Here is a 26,543-nt window from a genome sequence, read left to right on the forward strand (position 1 = left end):
TCATTCCACCACAGTCCAAGGGATCCAGCCTCCCTGTGTGTGCTAAGTCGCTTCAGTCGTGTCTGACTCTGTGTGACCCCGTGGACAGTAGCCCACCAGGCTCCTCTGTCCATGGGATTCTCCAGGCAAGAATAGTGGAGTGGGGTCGCCATGCCCTCCAGGCCCAGCAAAGAGATATTTTCTGATGAGGACTTCTGAGCTGCAGGCCCCGCTGAGGAGAACGTGCAGCTTCTCAAGCCGGAAGGCGTTTTGTGGCCGAGTCTGACTGAAACAGAAGTTGCTCTGTGTGTACGCGCGCGCGCGCACACACACACACACACACACACACACACAGCAGCGTAGGGAAACCGTCATTTTCCTACTCGCCCTCTGACATCAGCCACCTTCTCTATAGCTACAGTTTCTCTTCAGTCAAACTGATCCCTGGCGATGAAAAATGAGCCTGTCCCCCACCCGTCCTGCCGCCTTTCGCCTCACGCCCCCAGAGAAGAGTTTCTTCGTGAGGCAGCCGGTGAAGGTTTTTTTCCAAGTCACATGATCCAGGATGCAGGGGGAGAATCCTTCTTGGAACAGAGATGGGCCCAGAACCGAATCAGATGAGGAGAGATAAGGTGTGATGTGGGGAAGCCTATATAAGAATGGACGCAGGGCTGCCGCGAGCACTCAACCCACTGGCCCCGTCTCACGACACAGCCATGCATGTGCCCGCAGGCTCCGTCACCAGCCACTGGGGAGCCACGGGCCGCGGGTATTTCTGCTTCACCACGGCCTCGCTGGCTCTGTGTCTCGTCTTTGCTGTGGCGACCATAATGGTGTTGGTCGTTCAGAAGACGGTAAGTGGACTTCTCTTCTTTGCCTTTCCTTTCTGATTTATGTTCAGTTTTCTCCACAGAGACTTGGGGAGAAACAAAACAAAGAACCGATATCAAGAGAGAGAGGGGGAACAAAGAAACGGGAAACTCAATCCTCTCAAATAATTTGGCTTTTTGAGGGAAAATTTTGTTGAGCCATCACCTCCAAACTTTCTATATACACGTGAGCCGAAGAAGGGAGAGGAGCTGTTAGCCTTGAGAAATTTTCCGAGAGGAAGGGGATATGTATATATACATATACATACATATAGTGGATTCACTTCATTGTACAGCAGAAATGAACGCAACACTTCAAAGAAATTAAACTGCAATAAAAATAATAAATGTTGCTAAACTAAAGACTTCTATTAAAGATGGAAGAGATAAGGAAACTTAATGACACATTTGTACAACCAGTATCATGTCTTTGATGACTTCAGACCAGATGCCAAGATTCCGTATTTTCAGTCCAAATGTTCCTGAGATTTCAGAGGCCTTGGCCAGAGCTAAGCACTTTTTTTAGCCAGGAGCTAGGTTTCAGAGGCCAGAACAGGAAAGGGAGTGAGGAAAGGAGGCCAGAGAGAAGACCCGGGCTCTTCAGAGCTTGGGCATGTCAGTGTTAAAGCTCACAAGACAAGTTCAAAGCTTCCTCCGGAGCCACTGCTTTGAAGAGCCTAGCGTGTCACAAAAACATAGCACACCGAAGCAAAATGTAGAAATGTTTTTCACACCTGTTCCCTCGGAGACTGCTCAGAACTCTAAAGCTACAAGCAATTATGGGTACACACTGTGAAGTTAAGTGGTCTCAGGAAATTTACCTTTTTTTCTTTTTAAAGTAAAGGGTAAGAATTACTATGAAAACAGAGGAGGTGAAGGAGGAAGCTTCTTCATATTTTAGGAAATTGGTGTTTACAGCAAATCCACCAGGATGTATTTTAGAGAAAATACTGTACTCATAGTATATATTGCTCATGAATTTTTTAATGAAGTAATTTTGATAGTTTAAGAACTGTACCCCCAATACTACCACCCCTTCAAAGTACATACATTTCTATGTATTCCTTCAAAGCTCTTACTTTTCATAGTATTGCAGTCCTGCAGAATTTGTTCTGGTTTCCTTCAGTTGTCTTAAGTTGAATGCTCTTTACCTTATTGATTGCTAAAAAGGACCAGGCTTTAAAAGGCTTTGGTATCTGCTCAAGTGTCCTCAAGAACTGACATTTAAATGAAGCTTTGAAACTCATACCTCCATAAAAGTGAAAGATAACAGAATTGCTAGCATTTGAGACTTAGACTGTAAAGTTTATGAAACTCATCATTTATTGGGCTCATCTACACCTACTAGGAATAACACACTTGAGAATATTCTAGGACCCTTTTTATTCTGTACAGACTCTGTAACTTCTATAATTCTAATCTGAAGTAAACCAGAGGTGTATAATTTTACAGCAAGAGCCAAAGAAAAGAAATTAAAGTGGTCTTTGAAAATGTCTTTAGTTAAAGGCTGTAGCTAGAACTGGTATGAGAGAGAGAGAAGGAAGGAAAGAAAAAGGGAAAAAGAGAGACAGAAAGACATGATAGTGGTACATGGTGTGGTGGTGACATATAAAACTAGAAAGAGCTCCAGAATGGTCCTAATTCAAGTTCCATATTTGGTGGAATTGATTCTTTCCATGAAGGAACTGGAGTGGATCTTTCTGCCTCAGTTTTGTAGATGTGGAAAATGAGGAACAGAAAGGGGACAGGGCTTGACCTGAGTCGTCCTGAGAAAGTGGTAGTCAAGACTGCTTGGCTATTTAATGAGGACACTGTTCCCTTTGAGGACACAGACAGCCACAGAAGCACTAAAAAAAACTCTGTTCCTCCTCTTCTCTTGGGAGTGTGACCTTCCTGGCATCCAATTCCTTGACTTCCCCTCATTCTGGGAGATGAAAAGATTCACTTCACAATCTGACTCTAGGGTTTGATGTACTATGATTTCTTAGCCTGAGAAATATCAGTTACTTGCTTAAAAGTATTGTGATACACAAGTTAAGTGTTTTACACATATCATTTCCAATAATTTGTTCAGATATTAACTGTCAGAAAAACTAAGAAGAGAGAGTTATCTCCTTGAACTTGAGTTATCAGGAAAGACTTCCTGCGGGAAGAGGCTTTAGTACAGGTACAACTTAGACAAATGAAGCGACTCTTAACAGGACTCCCAATAAAGAAGTCAATGGGAGATACCTAAGGACCTTAAACTCATATCCCAATTATTAAAAGTGAAATGGATTGATGGCCACCCAGCAGTCTTGTGAGGGTGGATGGGGGCAAGGGTGAGAACCGTGAGCTGGTTCTACTGGCCTAAGAAGTCCCCACCATTACTGTGTGTGTGCTCAGTCATGTCTGACTCTTTGCATCCCCATAGACAGTAGCCCCCCAGGCTCCTCATGAAATTTTCCAGGCAAGAATACTGGAGTGAGTTGCCATTTCCCCCTTCAGGGGAGTCTTCCTGACCAGGGATCGAACCTGAATCTCCTGCATTGATAGGTAAATCCTTAACCACTAAGCCACCTGGGAAGCCCCCAGAAGTCACAGTTCTAAATAAAAAGACACATGTACAGACAAAATTGAAACAAAATTAACTTATATAATAAGTGATGGAATGTAGACACACAGGGCTACCATGAAACCACAAGTTAAGGAGATGGAATATTTCCCCAGGCAGATCTAAGAAAAACTTCACTGGAGATGGGAGTTTCAGTTTGGCTTGAGATATGTGCACAATTTCGAACAGGTCTCTGGAGGTCAGAGGAGAGAGTATTCTGGGCCAATGGATCAGCATGAGAAAAGTGAGAAGTGTAGGACATGTAGGAAAATCAACAAAGATCGCCTTGAGATTTGGCTTGAAAACCAAATAACTCCAAAGTGAAATTCCTTGGGAGAGGCAAAGAACTTAGGTTTCACCCTTAAAGATTTACTGAGCATCTACTGTGTGCAGGACAGTAATGTTCTAAGTAATGGATATAGAACTTTGATCAAAGCCAAAAATATCTCTGCTTTCAAGTTACTTATGGAATTTATTGCCTACTGATGTCTTAAGTCTCTGCAGTGGCTATATTTTATTTACCTTTAAACCATTATATTCATTTAAAAGACTATATTCACATGGTTTAAGAAAAGTAACTAGTAAACAAGGGCAAAGAAAAAAGTAGAAATCTCTCACACCCTCTCCACCCAACCACCAATCCCTCTTCCCTGAGATAAGGGCAATTGACAGATTCTTTCACATCCTTCCGAAAATCTATGCTGTACAAACATATAGTATTCACATGTCATTATAGCAAACCCATAAACTTGTAGCTGGCTTTATTGACTTAATATATCCTGGAGATCCTTCCATGTCAATACATGGAAGTCTATCTCATTCTTTTGAAGAGTCACATAGCATTCTATTGTACTTCATATTTCATCTGTGTCTGGTGAAAGACACAAGTTTCTTTCCAGAAGTTTTGCTCACTGTGCACATCTGCAAGTCTATCTGTGGGATAAATCCCTGGAGGTGGGAATACAATGTGTACTTTTCAAGAGATTGTACTCAATATTCTTGAGGAAGGAGAAGTTCTACCAACAAAGAGACAGATCTTCACAGAAAAGAAAGAAAATTGATTTCTTATGAAGTAATTACAACAGAGTACATGCACATGTGTCAGAATGAAATGTCACACAACTTATACAGCAAAGAGAAAAAAATTTCTCATATCTCCTCCAGAGACAAAGGGTTATAAATAGATCATATATAGGCTATAAGATGGACAGGCTTCCCACATGGTTCAGTGATAAAGAATCTACCTGCCAAGTGGGAGATAAGGGTTTGATCCCTGGATCAGGAAGATGCCCTGGAGAAGGAAATGGCAACCCACTCCAGTATTATTACCTGCGAAATCCCATGGACAGAGGAGCCTGGCGAGCTACAGTCTATGGGGTCATAAAAGAGTTAGGCAGAACTCAGCAACTAAATAATAGCAATAAGGTTGACACTAGAGGTGCTCACAGTTCAAGTGGCTTGGAGGCCTTCAATCTTAAGAAATGTTTCTGTTATAAACCAGAAGCCTGGTCTTGTCTAGCCCCTGGAGAGATCTATTTACATTTCACAATTTTAGAGTAAGGAATGTATTCTAGAAATTCTAGTTGTATTCTAGAAATGTATTCTAGAATACGCTCATATATTCTAGAAAGAAGAGAAAGCAACTGCCTTCTTTCCCTTTATAAACAAAGAAAACTCCTTTTATTAAAAAAAAAAATTATCCTTACAATACCACTCTACTTCCCCACCAAGAGTTGAATTTAGGGGTAGTGATTGGTGGTGATGGTGGTAAGGTTTTAGGTTTGCTTTCACTCCAGATAAAATACAGGGATGAACTGAAATGCCCTGTGATATTTCTCTCTACCCAACTTACTCTCTCCAATGCAGTCAATTATTTATCCAAAGAAGTCGACTGAGCAACTTCTCCAGGGAAAGCCCTAGGCTAAGTTGTAAGGGAAGAACCCAAGTGGACAAGGTGGGAGCCCTGTTTTCTGAGAATCTCTAAGTGGGAGAGGGGAGGCCCAAACCCTCAAGTGCTTGAATTTGGGGCAGAGTGGCACTAAATGTGGGCTTCCCAGGTGGCACTTGCAATAAAGAACCCACCTGCCAATGCAGCAGATGCAAGAGATGCGGGTTTGATCCCTGGGTGGGAAGATCCCCTGGAGGAGGGCATGGCAACCCACTCCAGTATTTTTGCCTGGAGAATCCCCAAGGACAGAGGAGCCTGGTGGGCTACATCCATAAGGTCAGAAAGAATCAGACACGACTGACGTAACTTAGCATGCATGCACTGCACTCAATGCCATAAACCAGAAGAGAGGAAGACAATTTCTGCTCAGGGTGAGGAAGGGGTTTGCCAAAGAGGTTAGAAGGGAAGCTGAACCTCCTCCAAGAATTAAAAAGATCATGTCTGATTCCCGAAGTTTTATTTTGAAAAAATTTAAACCTACTGAAAAATAGAATGGTAAATACGCATATAATCTTTCACCTACATTCAATAAGTATTAATATCTTGCCATATTTCTGCTTCTTTCCATATATACAAAAGTAAGGTTCAGTCAGGGTGACCTTTCACCCACATGTATTTCAGCACCCATCTCCTACTAACTGCATGCCATTATCATGGCCAAGAAAGTTAACGTTATCTTGGCAGCATCAGTTTATAATAATACATAGTCCGTATTTTAATTTCCTCCAATTTCAAAAATGTCTTCTACAGCTGTTGTGCCTTTTGTTTCTCGATCCAGAATCTACTCTCAGGTCACATACAGAGTTGGTTTCATCTGTTTTAACTTGAAATGTTATTATTTAAAAGGTGGCTCTGGGAGCTTATTAGAAATGCAGACTCTCGGGCCCCACCTTAGACATAATGAATCAAAATCTGCATTTTAATAAGGTTATTGGAGAAGGAAATGGCAACCCACTCCAGTACTCTTGCCTGGAAAATCCCATGGATGGAGGAGCCAGGCAGGCTACAGTTCATGGGGTCACAAAAAGTCAGACATGATTGAGCAACTTCACTTTTTTATGGTGAGCTATATGCTCATTATAGCTTGAGAAGCAATGATCTAACAATCTCCTCTGCTCTCTGTTGTTTTTTCATGACACTGACATTTTCAAAGGATCCAGGACAGTTCTATTGTCATGTTTTGGGACTGTTGGTGTTTATTCACAATAATATTCAGATGAAACATTTTTGGCAAGAAAAGGACATAAACAATGTTATATTCTTCTTTTTCACAGCAGGGCTAGAAGCATATGTCAGGTTGCCCCAATACTGGCAATAACATTTAGTCACTTGATTCAAGGCATGACCACTGTCTGTCTTCATAGTGAAAGTGAAGTCACTCAGTCGTGTTCGACTCTGCGACCCCAAGGACTGTAACCTACCAGGCTCCTCCATCCATAGGATTTTCTAGGCAAGAGTACTGGAGTGGGTTGCCATTTCCTTCTCCAGGGGATCTTCCCAACCCAGTGATTGAACCGGGGTCTCCTGAATTGTAGGCAGACTCTTTACCATCTGAGCCACCAGGGAAGTCTTCTTGGTAAACCACTTTAATCTTTCTTATTAAGTCATCTACAGGGTAATACTTTGAAGGCATTGAAAGATCCTTCATTCCATGGTTTTGGCATTCTTTGGTGATGACCCTCACCTGAGTCAGCGAATGTACTGAGGGTTGAGGAATGATGGTTGCCTAATTCTTCCACTCCTTCTGCACTTCAGTACCCTCAGTCAGTTCAGTTGCTCAGTCTTGTCCGACTCTTTGCAACCCCATGGACTGCAGCACGCCAGGCTTCCCTTTCCATCATCAACTCCTGGAGCTTGCTCAAACTCATATCCATTGAGTCAGTGATGCCACCCAACCATTTCTAGCTGGCCTGCATCAGTGGAGAAGAGTTCTCCAAGAGGAGATGGTGCCAGGCATTCTAGGTGGGGCTGGACTAAGGCGAGGCACAGAACAGATCTCAATCCAGACTGCACCAGGGAGCGGCAGGACTTACAGCCAGGTGGCAAGAAGCACAGATAGAAGATGACAGGAAGCAGCCCCATCAACAGACTAGGAAGGTTTCCCGGACCCATCCATAAGCTCAGCTCCACACTCAGCCTCCAGTAGCCATTTCCCCCATTCCTGTGGACAGGCAGACCTCAGTGTTCAGACTGTCTGTTGAATAATGTCTTTAAGTTCTTATTATTCAAAGTGTGGTCCCTGGCCCCAAAGCATTGGCATCATCTGGAAGATGATTTCTTCAGAAGTCATTTCATTAGAAATGTAAAACTTAAGGGCCCATGCCTGACCTACAGAAGTATAATTAGCATTTTAACAAGACCCCTAGTAAGAGAAGCACTGCTTTAAGCCCCTGTATTCCAATGACCACTTTCACTAACATTAGCAAAACCAAGGCTACCAAGGAAAATTTTTCTAGTACCTCAATCCACTTTCTCATGGAGTCTCAAGAGAATTTCCTGCCCCAGCTGCATCCTGCCCTACCCTAGAGAGGCGACGTGGCTTGGGATTGAAGAGCATTGCCTTTGAAGTCAACATGCCCCATTATGAATCCTTTCCCTCCTATTCACCATCTAAGGGACCTTCTGTAGCCACTAAGCTGTTTCTCTAAGTCTCAATCACTAAGTCTTGGGGTAAAGATAAAATAAGACAATGCATGTAAAGCATTTAGCCCCTGATGATTCAGTACCCTCAGTCAGTCAGTTCAGTTGCTCAGTCTTGTACAACTCTTTGCAACCCCATGGACTGCAGCACGCCAGGCTTCCCTGTCCATCATCAACTCCTGGAGCTTGCTCAAACTCATGTCCATTGAGTCAATGATGCCATCCAACCATCTCATCCTCTGTCGTCCCTCTGAAGTACCCTCATTAAGTGCTTAATCACATTAGTTCAAAAATAAGAGAGGCATTCCTGGTAAAGGTCTCCACGGCCCACCTTACAAGATGTGAGGCCACCTGGCATAGTCCAAACATCAGTTGTCTTTGGCCATTTTCAAAAAGAGAGGGCATCTTTTGTCAAAGTAGATTTAGGAGCTGATTTCCCTGCACAGGATTGCTCTGTGAAAAGAAATGAAGCTTTAAAGGTACTGAAACAGATTACACACTTGGTTAGGATTAAGAGGGTAACCAAAATAGCCACCATTTCCAAGCACTTGCTATTTATGCATAATATCTTACAATGTCCATAACTTTATGTATAATATCTTATTATGTCAATAATCCAGTGGAGGGAGGGATTATTAGCCTTGCAGTCACAGTGATTAAAGGAAATGGGAAAACAGAGTCCTAGGCAGAAAAGATGACTGGGACAGCTCATTTCACCTGGGAACAAAAAGGTTAAATGTAGGGAGGGTTCCTCCCTGCATACACAGAAACATTGTTGAGGATACCGGTGAGATACTCAGAGTCTGAAAAAGAGAGAGAGAGAGAGAAGCATACTTAAGGAAGTGTAGCTGGTTGGTATCCATGGAAACCAAGTTTCCTGAGCTACTCCAGTGAAAGTGAAAGTTGCTTAGTCGTGTCCGACTCATTGCAAACCCAGGGACTGTATAGTCCATGGAATTCTCCAGGCCAGAATACTGGAGTGGGTAGCCTGACTCTTCTCCAGCAGATCTTCCCAACCCGGGAATCGAACCAGGGTCTCCTGCATTGCAGGCGGATTCTTTACCAGCTGAGCTATGAGGGAGCTACTCAGTGGAGCTGAGAATGACAACCTGGGAGGGCCCATTTGCTTCTGTCTGTGTCTAGCCCGTTTACTATTTACCTCAAAGCCAAGTTGCTAAGCATGGTGGTTCACATTTCTCCAGCCAAGACCCAGATCCCCAGGCTAGGTTTGGGAAAGAATTCTTAGACTGGGAGGTCCCTTACTAAAGAGGAGTAGATAAATGGACAGCACTCAGCATAGTGTCAAGGGCATAGAGGGTCCTCAACAAAATTTAATTTGTCCTCTCTTTATACCCTGCTTCTCCACCTCCAAATGCAAAGACTACTAACAGTAGGGTGAATGGAGGGGGGCAAGGAGAATGAGTTGGTCTATCCTTGGCTTCTGAAGGCAGCATCTCTCTTGGGGCATAGAAAGAGCACTGGAGAATTTCATTCTAGGATCTGCCACCAACTCACGAGTATCTCAGTCTCCTTGTCTGTAAAAATTGGCTTGACGGACTAAACGATACCTTGGTTCCCCTCTGGCCCTGATTCTTTGATCCTGTCTCCTGTGGGTAGCTAAGGGAACCTATGGAGACCTGTTGTCATGCTAGGAGCTCTTCAAGGCAGCAATAGTCACACGTCTGTCTTGGATGCCATGGGTCCTGGGCTAAGGTTTAAGCAACAGGATTCTTCCCTGTACTATGACGCTTTGTTTTTGACATCCCCTGTCTGAAGCTAGAAAACCAGAAAGCCTTCAAATGACCACACCCCCATCTCACCAACCCGGACTCCCCATGTAAATTAGATCTCTTCTCAGATAGTATGTCTTACATCCTTGCTAGTCAAATTGTGTCCCGTGGGCCAGGAGATCTGCTGTCACCTGAGAGCTTATCAGAAATAGACTCTCAGGCTCCACCCACACCTGCTGAATCAGAATGTTCATTTTAACAGCTCCCCAAGTGATTCGTACACATCCGTACACATGTTCAAGTGCTGTCTGGAAACATGCTGCCTCTCTCCCTCATAGCTCTTGTCACAACTTGCAATTCTAGTTTTATATTTATCTGCATGTTCTGAACGACTGCTTTAATGATTGAGCCATAAAATCCGCAGGATGTCTTCCAATGACTTAGAGCCTGGCATACCCTAGGTGCCCATTCAACGTGTGCCGAATGTACAATTCCCTGGTAGTTCCCAACTGGCAGTAGCCACCGTGACGGCTCCTCTGGGGTTGTTGCTCCGGCATTCTCTCCTTGGCCCTGGGTATGTTCCAGGGCAGCCAATGAAGTCCACCGTCTTAGCACCACACTTAAACGTACATGTTTTTCTTCACGTGTGTGCACATCGCACTAATCGACGGACATGCTTGGCAGTAAGCCAGATGTTTATTAACTTATGAAAGGCTGTTTGTTGTCTCAGGAGGCAACCAGGAGGGGAATCTATGACATCAGATTTTCCTTTGAACTGTGTGTGTCCCTGAGAGACCACAGATGTACAGCGCTGTTAACTAGGTTAAGAGCTTTCAGCCAACGCAATAAAATCATAGACTATGGGAGCAAAGAGGAAAGGACCTTTCAAGCCAAGTTCACTTCTTTTCCCCTGATAAGCTGAAGCTCCTGAGTTTATCCTGACTTCCTCCTCTAGATCAGTGCTCTGCAGGGCTGTGCCTCAGGACACCTCCTCAACTACGTACCATCTGCTTGGGCTGGAGAGGAGAGTCACTGATCAGAAGGGCTGTCAGTGGAAGGTAAAGGGCAGAGTTCCTAGAGCAGTGGCAGGATAAAAAGAGAACTCTAGATGGTCCTAGGTGTTCCGACACAACAATAAGAAAATAAGACACAGGCAGCAACTAATTTCCTGCCCCATAAGACGTTGGGAAGTTGTTTTCATCCATGTAAATGCTCACATTTCTTTAGGTCTTTATTAATATCTCAATCCAATACACTACAGGAAATCTCGACCTGAATAGGTCAAAAGATAAATAAGACACTTCATTCCTTATTGGTAGGACAATGAGGGGTGTCTCCAAGGTTGAGGTGGGAGAAAGGGGGAGAGAGCCCAAGGGTGGGAAAACTAGTCTCTGAAGAATTTTTTTAACTTCACTGGAGGATAATTGCTTTACAATGTTGTGGTGGTCTCTGCTGTGTATCAATGAGAATCAGTTATAATATATATATAATAATAATAATAATAATAATAAATATATATATAGGCTTCCCAAGTGGTATTAGTGGTGAAGAACCCGACTGCCAATGCAGGAGACATAAGAGATGCAGGTTCGATCCCTGGGCCAGGAAGATCCCCTGGAGAAGAGCATGGAAACCTACTCCAGTATTCCTGCTTGGAGAATCCCATGGACAGAGGAGCCTAGTGGGCTACAGTCCATAGGGTCACACAGAGTCAGACACAACTGAGATAACTTGGCATGTATACATATAGATAGATGGATAGATAGATAGATAGATCGATCTCCTCCCCCTTGAGCCTTCTTCGCCCGCTCCCTATTCTACCCCTCCAGGTCAGTCACGGGGTGCCAGGCTGGTTCCCTGTATCACACAGCAGCTCCCTGCTAGTTACCTGTTTTACACATGATAGTGTGTGTGTGTATATGTCAGTGCTACTTTCTCAATTTGCCCTGCCCTCTCCTTCCCCCATATGAGTCAGTTGCAGCGAGGGGGATGAATATAGGGCCTGTTATACAGAGGGAAGTAAGTCAGAAAAAGAAAAACAAATATTGCATATTAAGGCATATATATGGAATCTAGAAAAATAGCACTGATTAATCTATTTACAGGGAAGACATGGAGACGCAGACATAGAGAACAGTTTCTGAAAAATTTATTGGGGTGAAAAACTGCCCATCTGCTTCTGTTGCTTACTAGCTCAGTACATGTGAGCAAGACCTCCTTTCCTCCCCTCCATTCCCCAACCCCACAGGTCCTCCTTCAGAAGACAATCTGCTATCAGATTGTCTGCCAGCAACCTCTTACTTAACTGTGTGGCTATTTATACATACAGTTATGCTAGAAAAACTAATAGAAAACATATGTGAACATTAACATAAATAATATACATTTATGCTTATTTATGTTATATAAGTATTTAGATATTAGAGTCAAATGTAAATCTGCAATAAATCCACAGGGACAGGGACCCAATTTTTAATCATTTATGGTATCTTCACAATGCTTGGCACATAGTCATTCTATCAATTCAGAATTTCCAACCACAGGAGAAACAGTACCTTCCCAGGTATATTTACAACATACTTTCACTGTTTGCTGAATCAAACGTAGAAAAAAAGAGCCCACATATATTTATACACTACAGTTGTTTGCCTTATGTTAATCAAAGTAGGAAAAAATAGTACGTGTGGTGGTGAAAAGAAAAAGCACTGGACTGAAAGTTAAGAGTTGCAGATTCTCATCCCTGATGGCCATACACTGTTTACCTCTCAGCTTCCAGTTCCTCACCTGTGAAACATGGATAGTAATCCTCCAATATTATTTCTGATAAACAGGTTGTAAAGCTCATGTAAACTGTCAGTGAATTAGTTTCTGGGTTTTATTTTTTTTTAATCTTAGAGTCAGATGGAACACAAATTCTAAATTATACAACACTTTGAGGGCAACCAAAATGGAAAAGAAAAAGACTAGCTGTTTCAATCTGACGACATCCTCATCTGATTTTTTTTTTTACTTTTCTCTTTCTTCTCTTCCAGGACTCCATTCCCAACCCGCTGGGCCAATTCCCCCTTAAAGGAGGTAAGACCTTGGAATTAGGAGTAACTGTGCAGGGGATAGTCCATATCACATCATAGATGATTAACCACCAGAAACATCATGAGTGTCCAACAGAGTGGGTGGGGGCGGAGGTGGGCTGTCAGGGCCAAGCTGATGCGTCTCCATTCATCTGAGCGGCTCCTGAGCTGTACTCACGTCCCCAAGTTCTCCCACCAGCCCTCAACCCTCCCACTAGCGAAAATTCTGGCTTTGGTACAGGCTGGCCCACGGACACAGAGAGGAACACAAAGCGGTATTGTGTTAAGAGTTTAAAATCTAGAGTCAGGTGATGTGGATGTGAATCTTGGCTCTACATCCCACCTGAGAAACTTGGTTCCTTATCTATGAAATTAGAGTAATAACTACGACCTCACGAACGTATTGGAGAAACGATTAGATCTTTTCTGGAAATTGTTTTGCGTGGTGACCAACATATAGTAATCATTAAGTAACTGGTTACAGCCCAAATGCATAATGAATTTGGTTTGTCAAATAGACCTTCCCACGCCCCATATTTTTCTATTACTAAAGTCACTAATCAATGGGTTGTCTCTACTAGCCCCAGAGTGGTGAGATGCAGAGTTAGGTTAATATGGAAAAATGAAAAACTTTGACAACATCTGATGAATGCTTTCATTGCACAAAAAAAGGAAAAGTAAGACCAAGTGAAGGGTCTCGTTCAGGGTATTATGGAGTCAAACTTAGAACCCAGATGTCCTCGTCTCTAATCCAGTGTTCTTTCAACCCAGAACACTAACCCCATCTCAGCCCTGTCACCTTTAGAACCTGGAGAGCCAGCACAGTTGGGCAACCAGACAGCTCAGAGGAAAAAACTAAGAGAGAAGGAGTGGGTCATCATAGGCACTTGGACAGACACACCAGGGCATGCTTAGGACCAGCATGTGTGTGCATACAGTTCCTCACACCAAGAGCAGTCACACCTGGAGTTCCTTCAGGACACCCTGAGCCCTGCTTCTCCTTCTGTTTGCCACCCAGAGACTTGGCAAGCAAGGGCAGAATCCCCTAAAGGGAGCAGCACTCTGGGTATTTCAAGGCAGACCGATAATTACAGCTTTGTCAACAATAGCTGAACTTTGGCTGGAATTGCTTAGCGTGTGACCTCGATTCCCACCAAGCCTCTGTAGACCCTCACATCAAGGTGAAGGGAGCATGGCATAATGCAGAAGCTAGCAAGCTTCTTCTGTAGATGGCTAGACAGTAAACATTTTAGGCTTCGCAGGCCACGAGGTGCCTACTGCAATGAGCCCACTGCTGGAGAGCAGAGGGGCCGCAGACGCTGTGTAAATGAGCAGGCACATTTGCGGGCTTATCAGGCTTCATTCACAGAGTGAGGTGGTGGCCAGGATCCCACCCACAGGCCAAGGTTTGCGGCCCACCTTCATGGAAACAGTACTGGCTTTGGAATCAGAACATGGAGCCTTGCAAGAAACCAAACACGCTGAGTAAATGTCATTTTCCCTTCCCCTGACTCATTGTTTCACATCCATCCAGATTCTCCAAGTTTTGACAAGAGCTTCACTTTTCAAGGCGGGGGGGTGGCTCTTTAAGGAAAGCATGACCTCAATGACAAGGACTGTTTTTGACCAGGCAGCGCGACCTCAGTCATGCTGGGTCTTGGTTACTGCACTTCCATCATTGTAGGTTGTCAACTACAGGGAGTCTCACAAGTGATCCCCTTCTCCTGCAGTCAACTATACTTTTCTCTGAGAGCACATCCTTTTCTATGTTGTTTTGGTGTGAAAATGTCCTTTCTCTTACAACACAAAGTTGATACAGATGGGAATCAGGTTGGCTTGCTTTTTACTCAGAGTTATTTTGTCTGTTTGTTTGAACAACAACAGGCAAAATAAGAAGCTGCCCATTCTATACTGGTCACTGAATTTACATTTTGGAGTCATTAATTTTGGTTTTGAAGTAATTATTTTGGTCCACAGAAATTCAAAATTTTGGCAGCCATGGACTAGAACACTTATCAGATCGCTTCTTACATGGGTCATCACTGTGGATGTCAGAACACAAACTAATCCAAAACCAACCACAGTTCACAATTCAATGTTTTTGCAACCAGGTTAAAAAATGCTAATAATTCTCACTAGGGCCCTTCCCACACTTCCCCTGGATTTATCTTAGCCTCCATCCTATAAGCAAACGACTTGGGGATTAATAGTCCTGTTTGGCAGGTGGTGAGCTGAGGCCCAAGGAGTCAAGGTGACTTGTGGAAGGTCGTCTAGGGAACTGATGGCAGAGCAGGAGTCAGAATCCAGGGCTCCTCTCTAGCCCCACATGATTGTTGCCGAAACCCAGCCTCTGTTCACGGGTGCTGAATAGAAACACGGGGACAGAGCTTTGGGAGAAGTAGAAAAGAGAAAGGGTAAAGCAGGCCACAGTGGGTTCATGCCCTGGAGACTATGTGACCCATCCTGGAGGAGGTAGTAAGGAGCTGTGTTCAGGGAGCAGGGCGTGATCAGCTCATGGACTGTTCTTGGATCGGTTGGCAACAAGGTGAAATTTCAAGCGTTGTCAACCTTCCGGGTCAGCCTTCTGCTCTCAACCAGTCCAGTGTCTATGTTCTTGTGGTCAGCAGTTCTCATCTGCGGGGGTTGGCGTGGGGTCCGCTTCCTAAAAAACAACTTAGGGATGTGTGTCAGGCCTTTATCTGTATCTTTCAGGAAACTGGGGGTTTGTGATTCTGTTATGTGGAAGAAGTATAGTCTATAGATTGTTACCAGTTTCTTAGCCCGACATCTATTCTTTGCTCCTACGTCTTCACATTTCCCAATCACTGACTCTTGAGTCAGCATTTTAAGGCAAAGACACAGGGGCTTGTACACAGTTTCATGATGTGCTTTGGCCATAAAATGTCAGTGACCTACTACTGTGTGTGGTCCTTGGCTTTCTCTTGCTCTTCAATGCAAGTCTCCACCTGTCTTAACTTGGCCACCTACAGACACGGTGGTCAGATGAGGTGGAAAGAACACCACTTTGGAGCAAGACCTGGGCTCCAGAGCTGACTCCACACTAGCAGCCTGCATTTCTCAGGGCAGGTCTGAAACACAAAAAGACGGTGCGCTGAATGAATGGGAAGGGTCCTTCCAGCTGTGGTGCTTTATGATATTCTAACCTTTCCTTCAGTATGTAAACACAGAAAAAAGAAAGTCCAAAAAGATGATTCCTAATAATATTGAGGAAGTCTGCAGGCTTCCTGCAGGAGGCACAGCCTCGTCCCCAACAAACCCCCTGTAAACAGGCAGAGGCCGCGAACTCCCTTTGGAAAGGCCACGGCAAGGCATCCCTGGGCAGAGGGGCGCTGTCTCCCAGAGGCTCCGGGGCAGCATGTGGTTTGCCACCGGGGTGGATGAGCGCAGAAGCTGGACCCTTACCAGGCAGCCCTGTGGCACCGGCTGATGGAAACTGCCCACCAGGAAGCCAGCAGCAGCCTAGAGCCTGGCAAACAGGGCCAAGCACACAGACCAAAGCGACGTTCACACAGGACGACTCTTAGCTGCAGGGAAACCGCAGAACGCCAGGCCTTTTCTGTAAGGAGAGGATGTCTGAGTCCCAGCACTCACCTCCCACTCCCGGCCAGGAGACTTGTCACCGGCAGACCGCCACCTCGCCCCCACTCCCTTGTGCTGAGGACTCGGGGGCCTGGGCGGAGGCTCGGCTGGGACTGTGGGCAGCCAGGCAGGGCCCCGGGGGGGGAACCTTCTCCTTTCCTCTAGCAAACAGAGTCACTAAGGGCTCCTTCACAGAGCCGCTCCGAGGGCAGGACGGGACCACAGATACGACCCTTGTCCGCCACACAGTTGGGCGCGGGGTCTGGGAGGGCCGCGAGAGGGGCCTGTGCCGCTTCTCGCCATCCTCGTTCCTGTCTCCTGCCTCCCCCACATTCTGAATCTCACATGTTCTCCTGTTTGTGCAGTATTTGCCCCAACCCCAGAACAAGCCCCCATGCCTGATCTCCCCAGAGTTCCAGAAGCACCCACGTTTGTGTGCAGCAAAGCTGACAGCAGGATTTAGGGAATGCGGACAGGCTGGTGGGGTGGTGCCTTCCAACACGGAGGATGAGGCAGAACAGAGTTTCAGATTCCACGCGATTGCGAGGCCTCTGCACCCTACCCAGCAGGTAGAGCACTCTCAGGAGACAGCGCTCTTCCCTTGGGTTCAGCCCTCTAGCACACATACTGACCCACCCCGCTTCCACCTGCTTCCATGCCCTTTCTTTTTCCCAATTTCATCACCCATCACTTCCCCTCACAAACTCGGCAGAAAGTCAAACTCCTGACTTCATTGCAAAATAATTTTGGTCACCTTGGTCTCAGTCCCAGGCATTTCCAACATCCCAGCAACCAAGTATCAATTCTTACCTGCACTGGAGGAATTCCGTAGATGACTTGTAAATCAGTTTTTCTTTTATTCCCCAGCTAGGCAGGTGTGAGGATGTGATAGGATGTAGATAATAAACACTGATGGGCACTTGCTTTTGGCCAAGCACTGGGCTGAGGGCTTCGTGATTCACTTGTGCAGTCTCACAACAAACCCCAGGATAATTATTAGCCCCTTGATATTTTTAAGTGGGAAACTTGAGCACAGAGAGGTTTACCGACTTGCCTAAGATTGCACAGCTAGCAAGGAGTGGGGCCTGACCTCAAAGTCCAGGCTGAGGTGCCTGGGAGCCCTTTGGCTTATCCAGGATGTCAGGGTCAAGATGCTGAGCGCAACATGACTGTGCTTCCGTTCAGTGTCCCCACCAGCGCTCCAAGGCCAGGAATCCCCCAGGGCTCTCTGTCACGTCCTCCATACCTGCTCCTGAAGCTGTTTGTCTTCCGGTCACTGGAGCGTGCTCCCTGGTGTTGAGCTCCGGGCCAGAGAGGGCCAGTAGGGCACCTCCACACGTGGATGGCACATGTGGCAGATCCAGGGGATCTGGAGGCCAAATTCAGGCCCCAGCTTGGCAGCGGAGGATCCTGAGACCTGGGAGGATCCTCCCCCCACACCCACTGCCAGCCAGTTAAGAGAATCCGCCTTCCCTGTGAGTGTCACGTGCCCCTAATATCCGGAGGTTCCTGGGGGCCCTGAGGAGGTGGAAACAGACCACCTGGAGGAGTCCTGAACCCCTCTTGTGTGTGCCCCGTCCCCCACCCGAATTCAATCCCCAGCTGAGGAAGAGGGGCAAAAGGCAGAGAACTGGGTTGAACTTCGGCCCGCACAAGAGGCGGGCAGAGCTGCAGCCACCTCCTCCCCTAGAAGCGCTGAACACAGCAAACAGAGACCTCGCATCTGTCAGATGGACAGAGTGGGATCTAACTGCCCAGTCCGCTGGTTGTCGTAGTTTTTTTTTTCTTTTTTTCCCCCACACTAAGTGGGGTACAACTGCTCAGCGGTCACTGCTTTTCACGTAGTTACAGGCCTCAAAGAACTTACTTGCCTTTATGTTCATTTTAAACCCATTCACTCAGAGCTCACTCTGAAACTGTCTTTTTCTTAAGGCAGAGCTAACCGGGATCAGGGAAGCTCTCTAACAGAAATAAACTAGAAAATGGGCCACAAAGAATAAGGTGGGACAGGGTCCTGGAGAGGCCATCAGAGTGCTAAAGCCATCTGTGTTTAATCCCTGCCCCGTGTCACCCAGAGGAGAGGAGAGGGAAGGGAAGATGGGGGTGGGGGGAAGATAGGAGGAAGGGAAGAAAAAGGAAAAGAATTCAGATCATCGAGGTGCATATTAACATTTATACTTGAATTTTGCACATACACATGTCACAAGTCTTTAAATCCAGGAGAAAAATCCCCATCTTTCACTTTGGGGAAGAGGAGAAAAAAAGAAAGAAGTGGGGGAAGGAGGGAAGGACAGAAGGAAGAAGGGAAAGAGGGAAGGAAAGCAAGTTTGTTTCTCAAACTGGCTTCACTACATGTTTCATCCAAGCTCTCTGGACACCACACATGTTGTCTTAAATTTCTATAAGCCCCGCTGTGCAAGCCCTGGGCCAGGAAATGGGAGCCAGACGTGAGCAGATCTCTCTTTGCATTTTCAATCAGACTTTAAAGGTGCTTCTTAAATACCCTCCAATAATATCAATTCAGTCTGCACTTAGTGCAAGTGAATTTCAAGGAATTACACAGCAAGTCAGATAGCTTTATCTTACATTCTGCAACAGGTCAGGATTGAAGAGACCCCAAGGGAACTCCCTGGCAGTCCAGCTGATAGGACTCTGTGCTGTTACTGCTGCGGGCCCTGTTCAGTACCTGGGCAGGAACTAAGATCCCACAAGCTGTGGCATGTGGCAAAAAAAAAAAAAAAAAAAAAAAAACCCTCAAAATCCCAAGGAACCTTCAAGGGATTCAAATGAATTTTCACTTGATCTCAACTTGTATTTACTGGTGACTATGTGTTTAACACTGAGCATGCCAGAATAGCTACTCCTCAAATGCTGTCTGTAAACCCAAGGCTACCTAGTCCTTTGTTTAACAAATGGCCTACTCTGGAGTTTTCCCATGGCTAGTTAGCCAAGGAAACTGAAGTCAGCTGAAATGACCCTTAGGTTAAGGATTCACTTTGATTCCGAATTCCACCGATAATGGCGAGGCTCTCCCCTAGATGTCGCTATTGCGACTCTCCTGGATATTGCGCCAAAAGGGTGGAACTCAGAAGCCAGGACATGGTAGACGCAGAGTCATGAGGATGATTCCTCTCCTTCTTGGAAGGATTAAAATAGTTTCAACAGATGGACGAAGGGCTATTCACACTTTCCTGAGAGCATCCAATGGCCTCAAACACTTAGGTACATAATTAAGAAACCTCAGTCCACCAGATAACGTCATGGCTCTGGTTTAATGAACGTCTCATTGGCCAGACAAGTCTGCTAAGAGTGCTGCTGAGCTGTGCTACTTAAGAACCAAGGAAAGAGGAGTGGGACAAAAGGGGGCTACCACGTGCTGGGTATCCCCTCCAAGCCGTGCGCTGTACAGGCCATTTGACATCCATAATCTCATTGCATCTTCGCAACATGCACACGTTGGGGTTGACCGTTACTAGCCCCACTTAACAGATGCAGTGATTGAGGGTCAGTAACGGGAAGTGATGGAGAAGGAAATGGCAACCCACTCCAGTGTTCTTGCCAGGAGAATCCCAGGGACGGCGGAGCCGTCTATGCTGTCTATGGGGTCGCACAGAGTCGGACACAACTGAGGCAACTTAGCAGCAGCAGCAGCGGGAAGTGACGGGTCTGACGCTAGAAGCCTTGACCAGAACCCAGGTGCTTTCTTTGAGATGCACTGTGTCTGTTTTGCTCCAATATTAACCTGGAAGGTGCTTGGCACTCAGACCACATGCTTTCTGGCTGGAATGGTAGGTGTGGCTTGTTTTGCCCCATTGGGCATTGTTGCATCTTAATGGAAGCCTGACAGCCCCTGACTTATTCCTTGGCAGGGTTCAGCCCATGAATCTGAAGTCACCTTCTGGCATTCCCCTGGGAAGAGGAAGTCCAGATGGCTCATTAGTGCTTGTCTTCCAGGCACCCATAGCTGTCTAGTCAGTTTTCAGGCCAGTATGTATGGTGGCTGCAAACCCACTTATCCCTACATTTAAGCCTCTCTGCTGCATGGAAAGACTGGAAACCAGGGCAGAGCCCAGGACTAGGAGTCAGGGACTCTGTGCTCTGGACCCAGCTCTGCCACTGACCTACTGTGCGGTCTTGAGCCAGTCCCTCTGGATTCAGCCTCTCCACTCGTAAACCTAGCATCACAGTCAACTTGGCATCCAATGGTCCTTTTGGGTCTAATACTTCGAGATCTCAAGAAGGGTTCCCATCTTCATGTTGCATTGTTCTGACTTCTATCTAGAACATGACCCTTCCAACCACCTAAAGCAACATCTCTCTCCCTGTCTCTGTCTTCTATGCACCTGACCAGGAGGGCTTTGTTGGCAAATGTTTCTCTCCAGGCTTCCTAACAAAGTCCAAGAAAATTTCATGATCCTTCTAGAGGAGACTGAGGCTTGAGAGGATGGCTTACAAGTCTTGCCCACCTGAAGGCCTTGGTTCTCAGGAGTACCCACAGAGAACCTGAGTTGTCTGGAAGATGGAATGCCCAACAGAAGCAAGGGGTCCAGACTGTGGCCCAGCCCCACCACTGACTCGGGGTGACCTCAGACAAGTCTGCTTGTGGGGGTAACACTGGGGAGCACGTGTGTTATGTAGTTACCAAGGCTGGGACGAATGATTTCTCAGGGAACTTCCAGTTCTGTGAACCATGAAAACCCTTACAGAACCAGGTTGTTCATAACTTAGGTTATTCCCAGACCTAAAACACTGTTCTACTGCTGCAGGTGTCCGGAAATCTTAATGTGTGTAGACAGACTCCTGGCTGGGGTAGAGAAACATGCTCAAAAGATAAGACAGTTTGAGCTGGGACTGACTTTGTATCCCTGCAGCAGGCCTGGCAGTGTACACTTAAGTCTACACAGCCAGCTAGAATCAGCTAGAAGGGCCCTTCGGATCATCTGATCCACCCTGCTCTTCATCTAGCTTGAGACACAACCGTCCAGACAAAGAAAAGTTCTAGATTCTAACTCCCGGGCCATTTACTTGCCAAGATGTGCAGACTGTTCTCACTTCCCCTCCCTAGGGTTTAGTTCTTCAAATTAAACCCCTAGGTGCAGCTAATTCGGTTGGGAAATAAATGAAACAGAGGTATGTTTTGCTCCCAATGCTCCCCAAATTCAAACTTCCAGGAATACTATCGGATTCCTGTTTCATAACCAAAACACATCACATCATGGGCTCAGAGAGCGATAAGGAGACTCAAAGCCACATGGCTGATGACCCATGGAATATTCATCTAGGTCTGGACAAGAGTCACAGACTCTCACACCAGCCCAACACATTTCTGAACATCAATAACTGGTCCAATATTTGAGCTGCCAGCACTGTGACTTGCAGTGTATGTTGTATGTCCTTAATGAAAGTCTTCCCACTGCCTCATCCGGGAAATGGGGACAAGAGCTAACTCGCTGTTAGCTGAGTGCATTATCTCCTTAAACTTCCAGGAGCCATGTTGTTTGGGCCCACAGCGCCAGCCCCCATCAGCCCTGGCCCTCCTAACAGCCTTGAAAGATGCTTAGGACCAGCAGTGTGCCTTCTCCAGGCTCTTCTCCACGTTCCGCAGTTCCATTCCACCGAGAGCTCCTCCGGAGCCCTGCTTCCCCAGTCCCTTCCCGTAGCCAATTCAGTGATGTCATTCTTCAAGAGAGTTGCCTCTGTTTTCCCTTCTTTTCGAAACATCTAACAGATTGTTTAAGAAAAACTAAGATACACCATGGCATTTGATTTCAGGAAATGCAAAAGCTTCAAAATAAGTTTTTTTTTTCCATCCTTGGGTTTCTCAGAATTACAGCTGAGGTCAACCCAACAAACATGCAACGACCAAAGGGGAAAGAAAAAGAAAAAGAACCTGCATGTGTGAGAGGCAAGTCCAGGCTTGTACTTCTACATCCACCTGTTAAGAGAGGCTCAACTGACAGATGCCACAAGTGACAAGGTGGGAGGGGTCTTGGCCGAGGAGGAGAGTCTGTTCACGGTGTGATGTGCTGGCCTGAGCCAAAGGCTTGAATCTTAACCTCCCGTGTAATCTAGCCTGACCTGCAGGACCAAAGAGAGAATGAGGCCAGGTGTCGTCCAGCCCGGAAGGCGAGGTCAGGCCAAGCATCCACATTCCCTTCCTCAAGCCCTGAGAACTGAGCTGACATCCACGGGAAGGAGCACAGACAGACTACATGATTCAACTCAACAAACATTTACACAGTATCTTCTGGGCTGGCAGTGGGGATATGGAAACAGTAGTCTCTGCCCTGAGGATGCATGGTCCAATGGAGAAGGCAAATAGGCAAACGGAAGGGAGGGTCAGAGAAGGGTTCCCAGAGCGGGTGGCTGCCAGGCAGTGCTTTAAACAAAGCACAGCTTGCCAGTGAAGAGGGGGATTCCAGATGAAATGGAAAACCAACATAATGTAATTGGGGGCATCCCAAGGGCCCAACCTCCAGTAGAATGGTCAAAAATCCACTCGGGCATTAGAGTCAGACAGCCTCAGCTTGAACTGCCCCTCTACCACTGACTAGCTATGAAAATGTGACAAGCCACGTAACTTTTAAAGACTCAATTTCCTTATGTACAAGAGAGAAGTGTCTAGAGTACCTTTCTTGTGGGGTGATGGTGAGAACGAAATAAAATAATGCATGTAACAGGCTTAGCAGAGTAAAAAGAAAATAGCCATTAGTCACTGTGTGTCAGCTAGTATTATTATTCCCAGCACCACCACTACTACTGCTGGGACAAGTACAAGAGACAACAAGGGGAACAGGGAAGGTGCGGGAGGAGACTGCATTGTTCATTAGGGATTAGGACACAACGGAACAAAATGCCATGGGGAGGAGCTTGGCCCCGATCCTGCAGTCACAGTGGGGTCAGAAAGGGGTTGCAACAAAGAGACACAGCCAGACATGTCTCTCTGCGATTCCTTTTGACCTGATGTTCCACACCCCCCAGAAAAGAAGGCTGGGCCTTCTACTCATAGCCACAGCACATTTAAGAATAAACAGCCCTCAGTGTTCCCTGGTGGCCTAGTGGCTAGAATTCGGGCTTTCGCTGCCTTGGCCCAGGTTCAATCCCCGGTCAGGGAACTGAGATTCCATAAGCTCTGTGGGGTATGGCTCAAAAAAAAAAAAAAAAAAAAAAGAATGAGCAGTCCTCATTGCCTCCTTGCTGTGACTGTACACAACCCAAGAGTGGGCTGCAGGCAGGACGAGATCCCTGGCTGGAGGATGAGTGAGAGATGAAATCAAAAGAACAATGGCAGCTAGCCCTCCAGCCCTCCTCACCAAAGAGACCTGTGGACCAGAGCCTCTTTACACCTCCAGGGGAGATAAGAATGAAAACAGACCCCTGCTTCTGCTGGGGGTGCCTCTAGCAGTGAGCTTGTTCAGACAGCAGGGGGAACTCTTCACTTAACTTTCTACCACTGCAAGCCCCCACTGTAAGGAAGGCCCAGGAGGGATTTTCCCAGGCCAGGACAGAGGGCAATGTAGAAGATTGTGGCGAGTTCAACAGATGCCACTCTAAAATCCCCGTGAGCAAGCCTGCTAGGATGTGGTCACTTTGACTGAATGGCTGCCTAGTTTCTGACAGATGGAATCATTGGTCATCTCTGTCATCTCTGGTGACATCATCAAAAAGATGTCAATGTCAGATCCTAGATCTGCCAGTTCTATAGATTAGGGAAACCAAGACCCAACGATCAGAAAAAAATGCCCAGAATAAGTTGAATTCATGAGTCGTTGCAGGAAATGTATAGCTTGGTTCTGTGCATACAAAATAGTTCCTATACTAAGAAATGAAGCTGCCATCACCAGTGAATACATTTAAAATATTCTGATTTCTTAAATTCCACAATGACATAAACATTGTCTTTTCTCCCTGCCAAGGAAGCTCCATATAGCAGGCTCCCTGCTTAGGTCTCTATGATCTAATATCCTTTTAAAATTGAACACTAGGAATGTGTTTACCTCTTCTGTCTGGCAAAATGGCCTTGAGGAGGAAGCCTGGTCTCTGAAATCAGATAGACATGGGAGTGGCTATCAGGGTTTCCTCCAACTTGCAATGGGCTTGTATTGCTGACCACGTCTGGACATCAGCATTAGCCTTGCAGAGCTATTCTGAGAATTCATTCAGCACAGAAGTACACTCTTAAAGGAAGGATGGCAATAATTACTACCAGCCTTAGTGTTCTAACCACCACTGCCTGGCTGAGTCACACAGGACAATGCACTGAACTTGTACAGTGCCCGCGCTTTTTTCCATCTCTCAAAGGGATTTAATCAGCCCTCTCTCACAGAGCTGTTGCAAAAATCCAGTGAGGTGGAGTATATTAAGTGACAAGAATGGCACCAGGTACATACAGGAGCTCGGGACCTGTTTATTTCCTTCCTCCAATTTCCACAATCTTTTGTAAAAGTCCATGTGGAAGCAATCAAATTTAAAGAAAAAAAAAAAAGACTCCCAAGGTACTTGATGGCAAAATGAGAAAAAAACAGGTTTTCCTTTTATCCCCCAAATGGAAACAGAATAGTAATTGTCTCCATGAAAGGGTCATGGGAAAAGATCTCGTGTCTCCAGTTCCCAGAGCAGAGAGAGGCATTTAACGTGCGTTCTTATTTTTAGGGAATTGCTCAGAGGACATCTCATGTATCCTGGAAAGGGCTCCATTCAAGAAGTCATGGGCCTACCTCCAAGGTCAGTAACCAAAACCAGGAACCCCAACCATATGAGGGTCACTTCCTATGGCCTTTCTCAGATTTCTAAGCCAGAGGTCACAAGTAGAGGCTCACGGCCAAATGTGACCTGCATGTGTATTTTGTTTAACCTGTGTGATCATTTTTATAATTTAAATTTAAATGGCTTAGGGGGAGAGGGGAGAGGATTACTCTCAAAAGCTGCAAGATTCCTGCTTCCTGAACCTCATTCACTCCTTTACCTTTGCCTCCCTGGCCTGTGAGGGAATCAGTGCTCCACCCCCACCCCTCTTCATTCATCTACGGGCTGCAGGCCAAGGGTACTGTCCTTTCCCTCATATGTGGGAAGCAGGCTCTTAATCTCTGCCTCTATCAAGTCATTCACAAGAGAGTCACAAAACTTCCTGGTGTCCAGATTGATAGTTTAATGACCATGTTGGCACAGGCCCCACTTGCATATTGCAGCATGCTTCAGGTAAGAGGTCCCTTAGAGACAAAATAATGAGAGGCATTTATGCTAGGATAGATGAGGTACAGCGGAGATGGCCAAGATTCTCTGCAATAGCCATCCTGCTCATTTTCAAAATTCAATTTTGCAGTTAGATTAGTTTTCATTCTTCAGTGGAATTGCAACGAGGTTTAAAGGAAAGCAATTAAAATGAACATGCCAGCTTCCCAATTCTGAAAGACACCTGGACCCATCAGGGCTGATTTTGACTTGTCAGTGAAAAGACTCAAGAGACTTGGCATGTCTGCTTAGAGGGCCTACTAATTCTCTGCTCCTCTATAAATCCCAGCTGGGAGGAATCCCTTAATGTGAACTTGAGAGGTCTACACAATGGTGTCTGGCTGCCCTTTTAAAGAGAGGAAGACATTTAAAACTTCAGAAAATGAATAGTTAAGGGATGCATCTGAATGTGAAAGAACAGACTGAGGTCCTCCTAGACTTCTTGATGCCTGAATTGGTTACTAATTGAACAAAACTGAATGCTTTTTCTCTGATACTTTGTGCAATGCTTACCCAATAGCAGTCCCCTATTGATCAACTGTTCATTGATTGATTGAATATATGTCCAGGATAGTCCAAAACTTATAAGGAGAAGAGTCCAGGAACTTATGGTCTGAAAAGGGAAAAGTAGAACTTATAATAATAATAACAGAGTGATAAAATGATTAAATGGAAAACAGTTACCTCTGTAGGGGATAAAGGTCTAGGACTGTGTGTTTTCTGACCCTCCAGCTTTATGCTTTAGAGAAAAAGCAGAGGGATGGTTTTGTACCTGTACCTTAAACACTCAGCAATGCCTAGGACTAACATGCAAGATATTCCAGATGGCTGAACCAGCAGGCATTATTACAGAAAACACGGGGCTTGAATGGGGAAACTTGA

The 26,543-nt window shown here is 45.7% G+C and overlaps 1 protein-coding gene across 1 annotated transcript in view; it reads left to right on the forward strand.

Annotated features, from left to right (window-relative positions):
• The first annotated feature begins 237 nt into the window (after positions 1 to 237).
• Positions 238 to 26,543, forward strand: part of TNFSF8 (TNF superfamily member 8) — a 30,579-nt gene continuing 4,273 nt past the window's right edge. Inside the window, exons 1-3 of the mRNA XM_043927903.1 lie at positions 238 to 833; positions 12,792 to 12,834; positions 25,083 to 25,154. Coding sequence (XP_043783838.1) covers positions 639 to 833; positions 12,792 to 12,834; positions 25,083 to 25,154 — 310 coding nt within the window. The 5' untranslated portion in view covers positions 238 to 638. The remainder of the gene's footprint in view (positions 834 to 12,791; positions 12,835 to 25,082; positions 25,155 to 26,543) is intronic.

The sequence above is a fragment of the Cervus elaphus genome, chromosome 16 (assembly GCF_910594005.1).
Source record: "Cervus elaphus chromosome 16, mCerEla1.1, whole genome shotgun sequence".
NCBI classification, from domain to species: domain Eukaryota; kingdom Metazoa; phylum Chordata; class Mammalia; order Artiodactyla; family Cervidae; genus Cervus; species Cervus elaphus.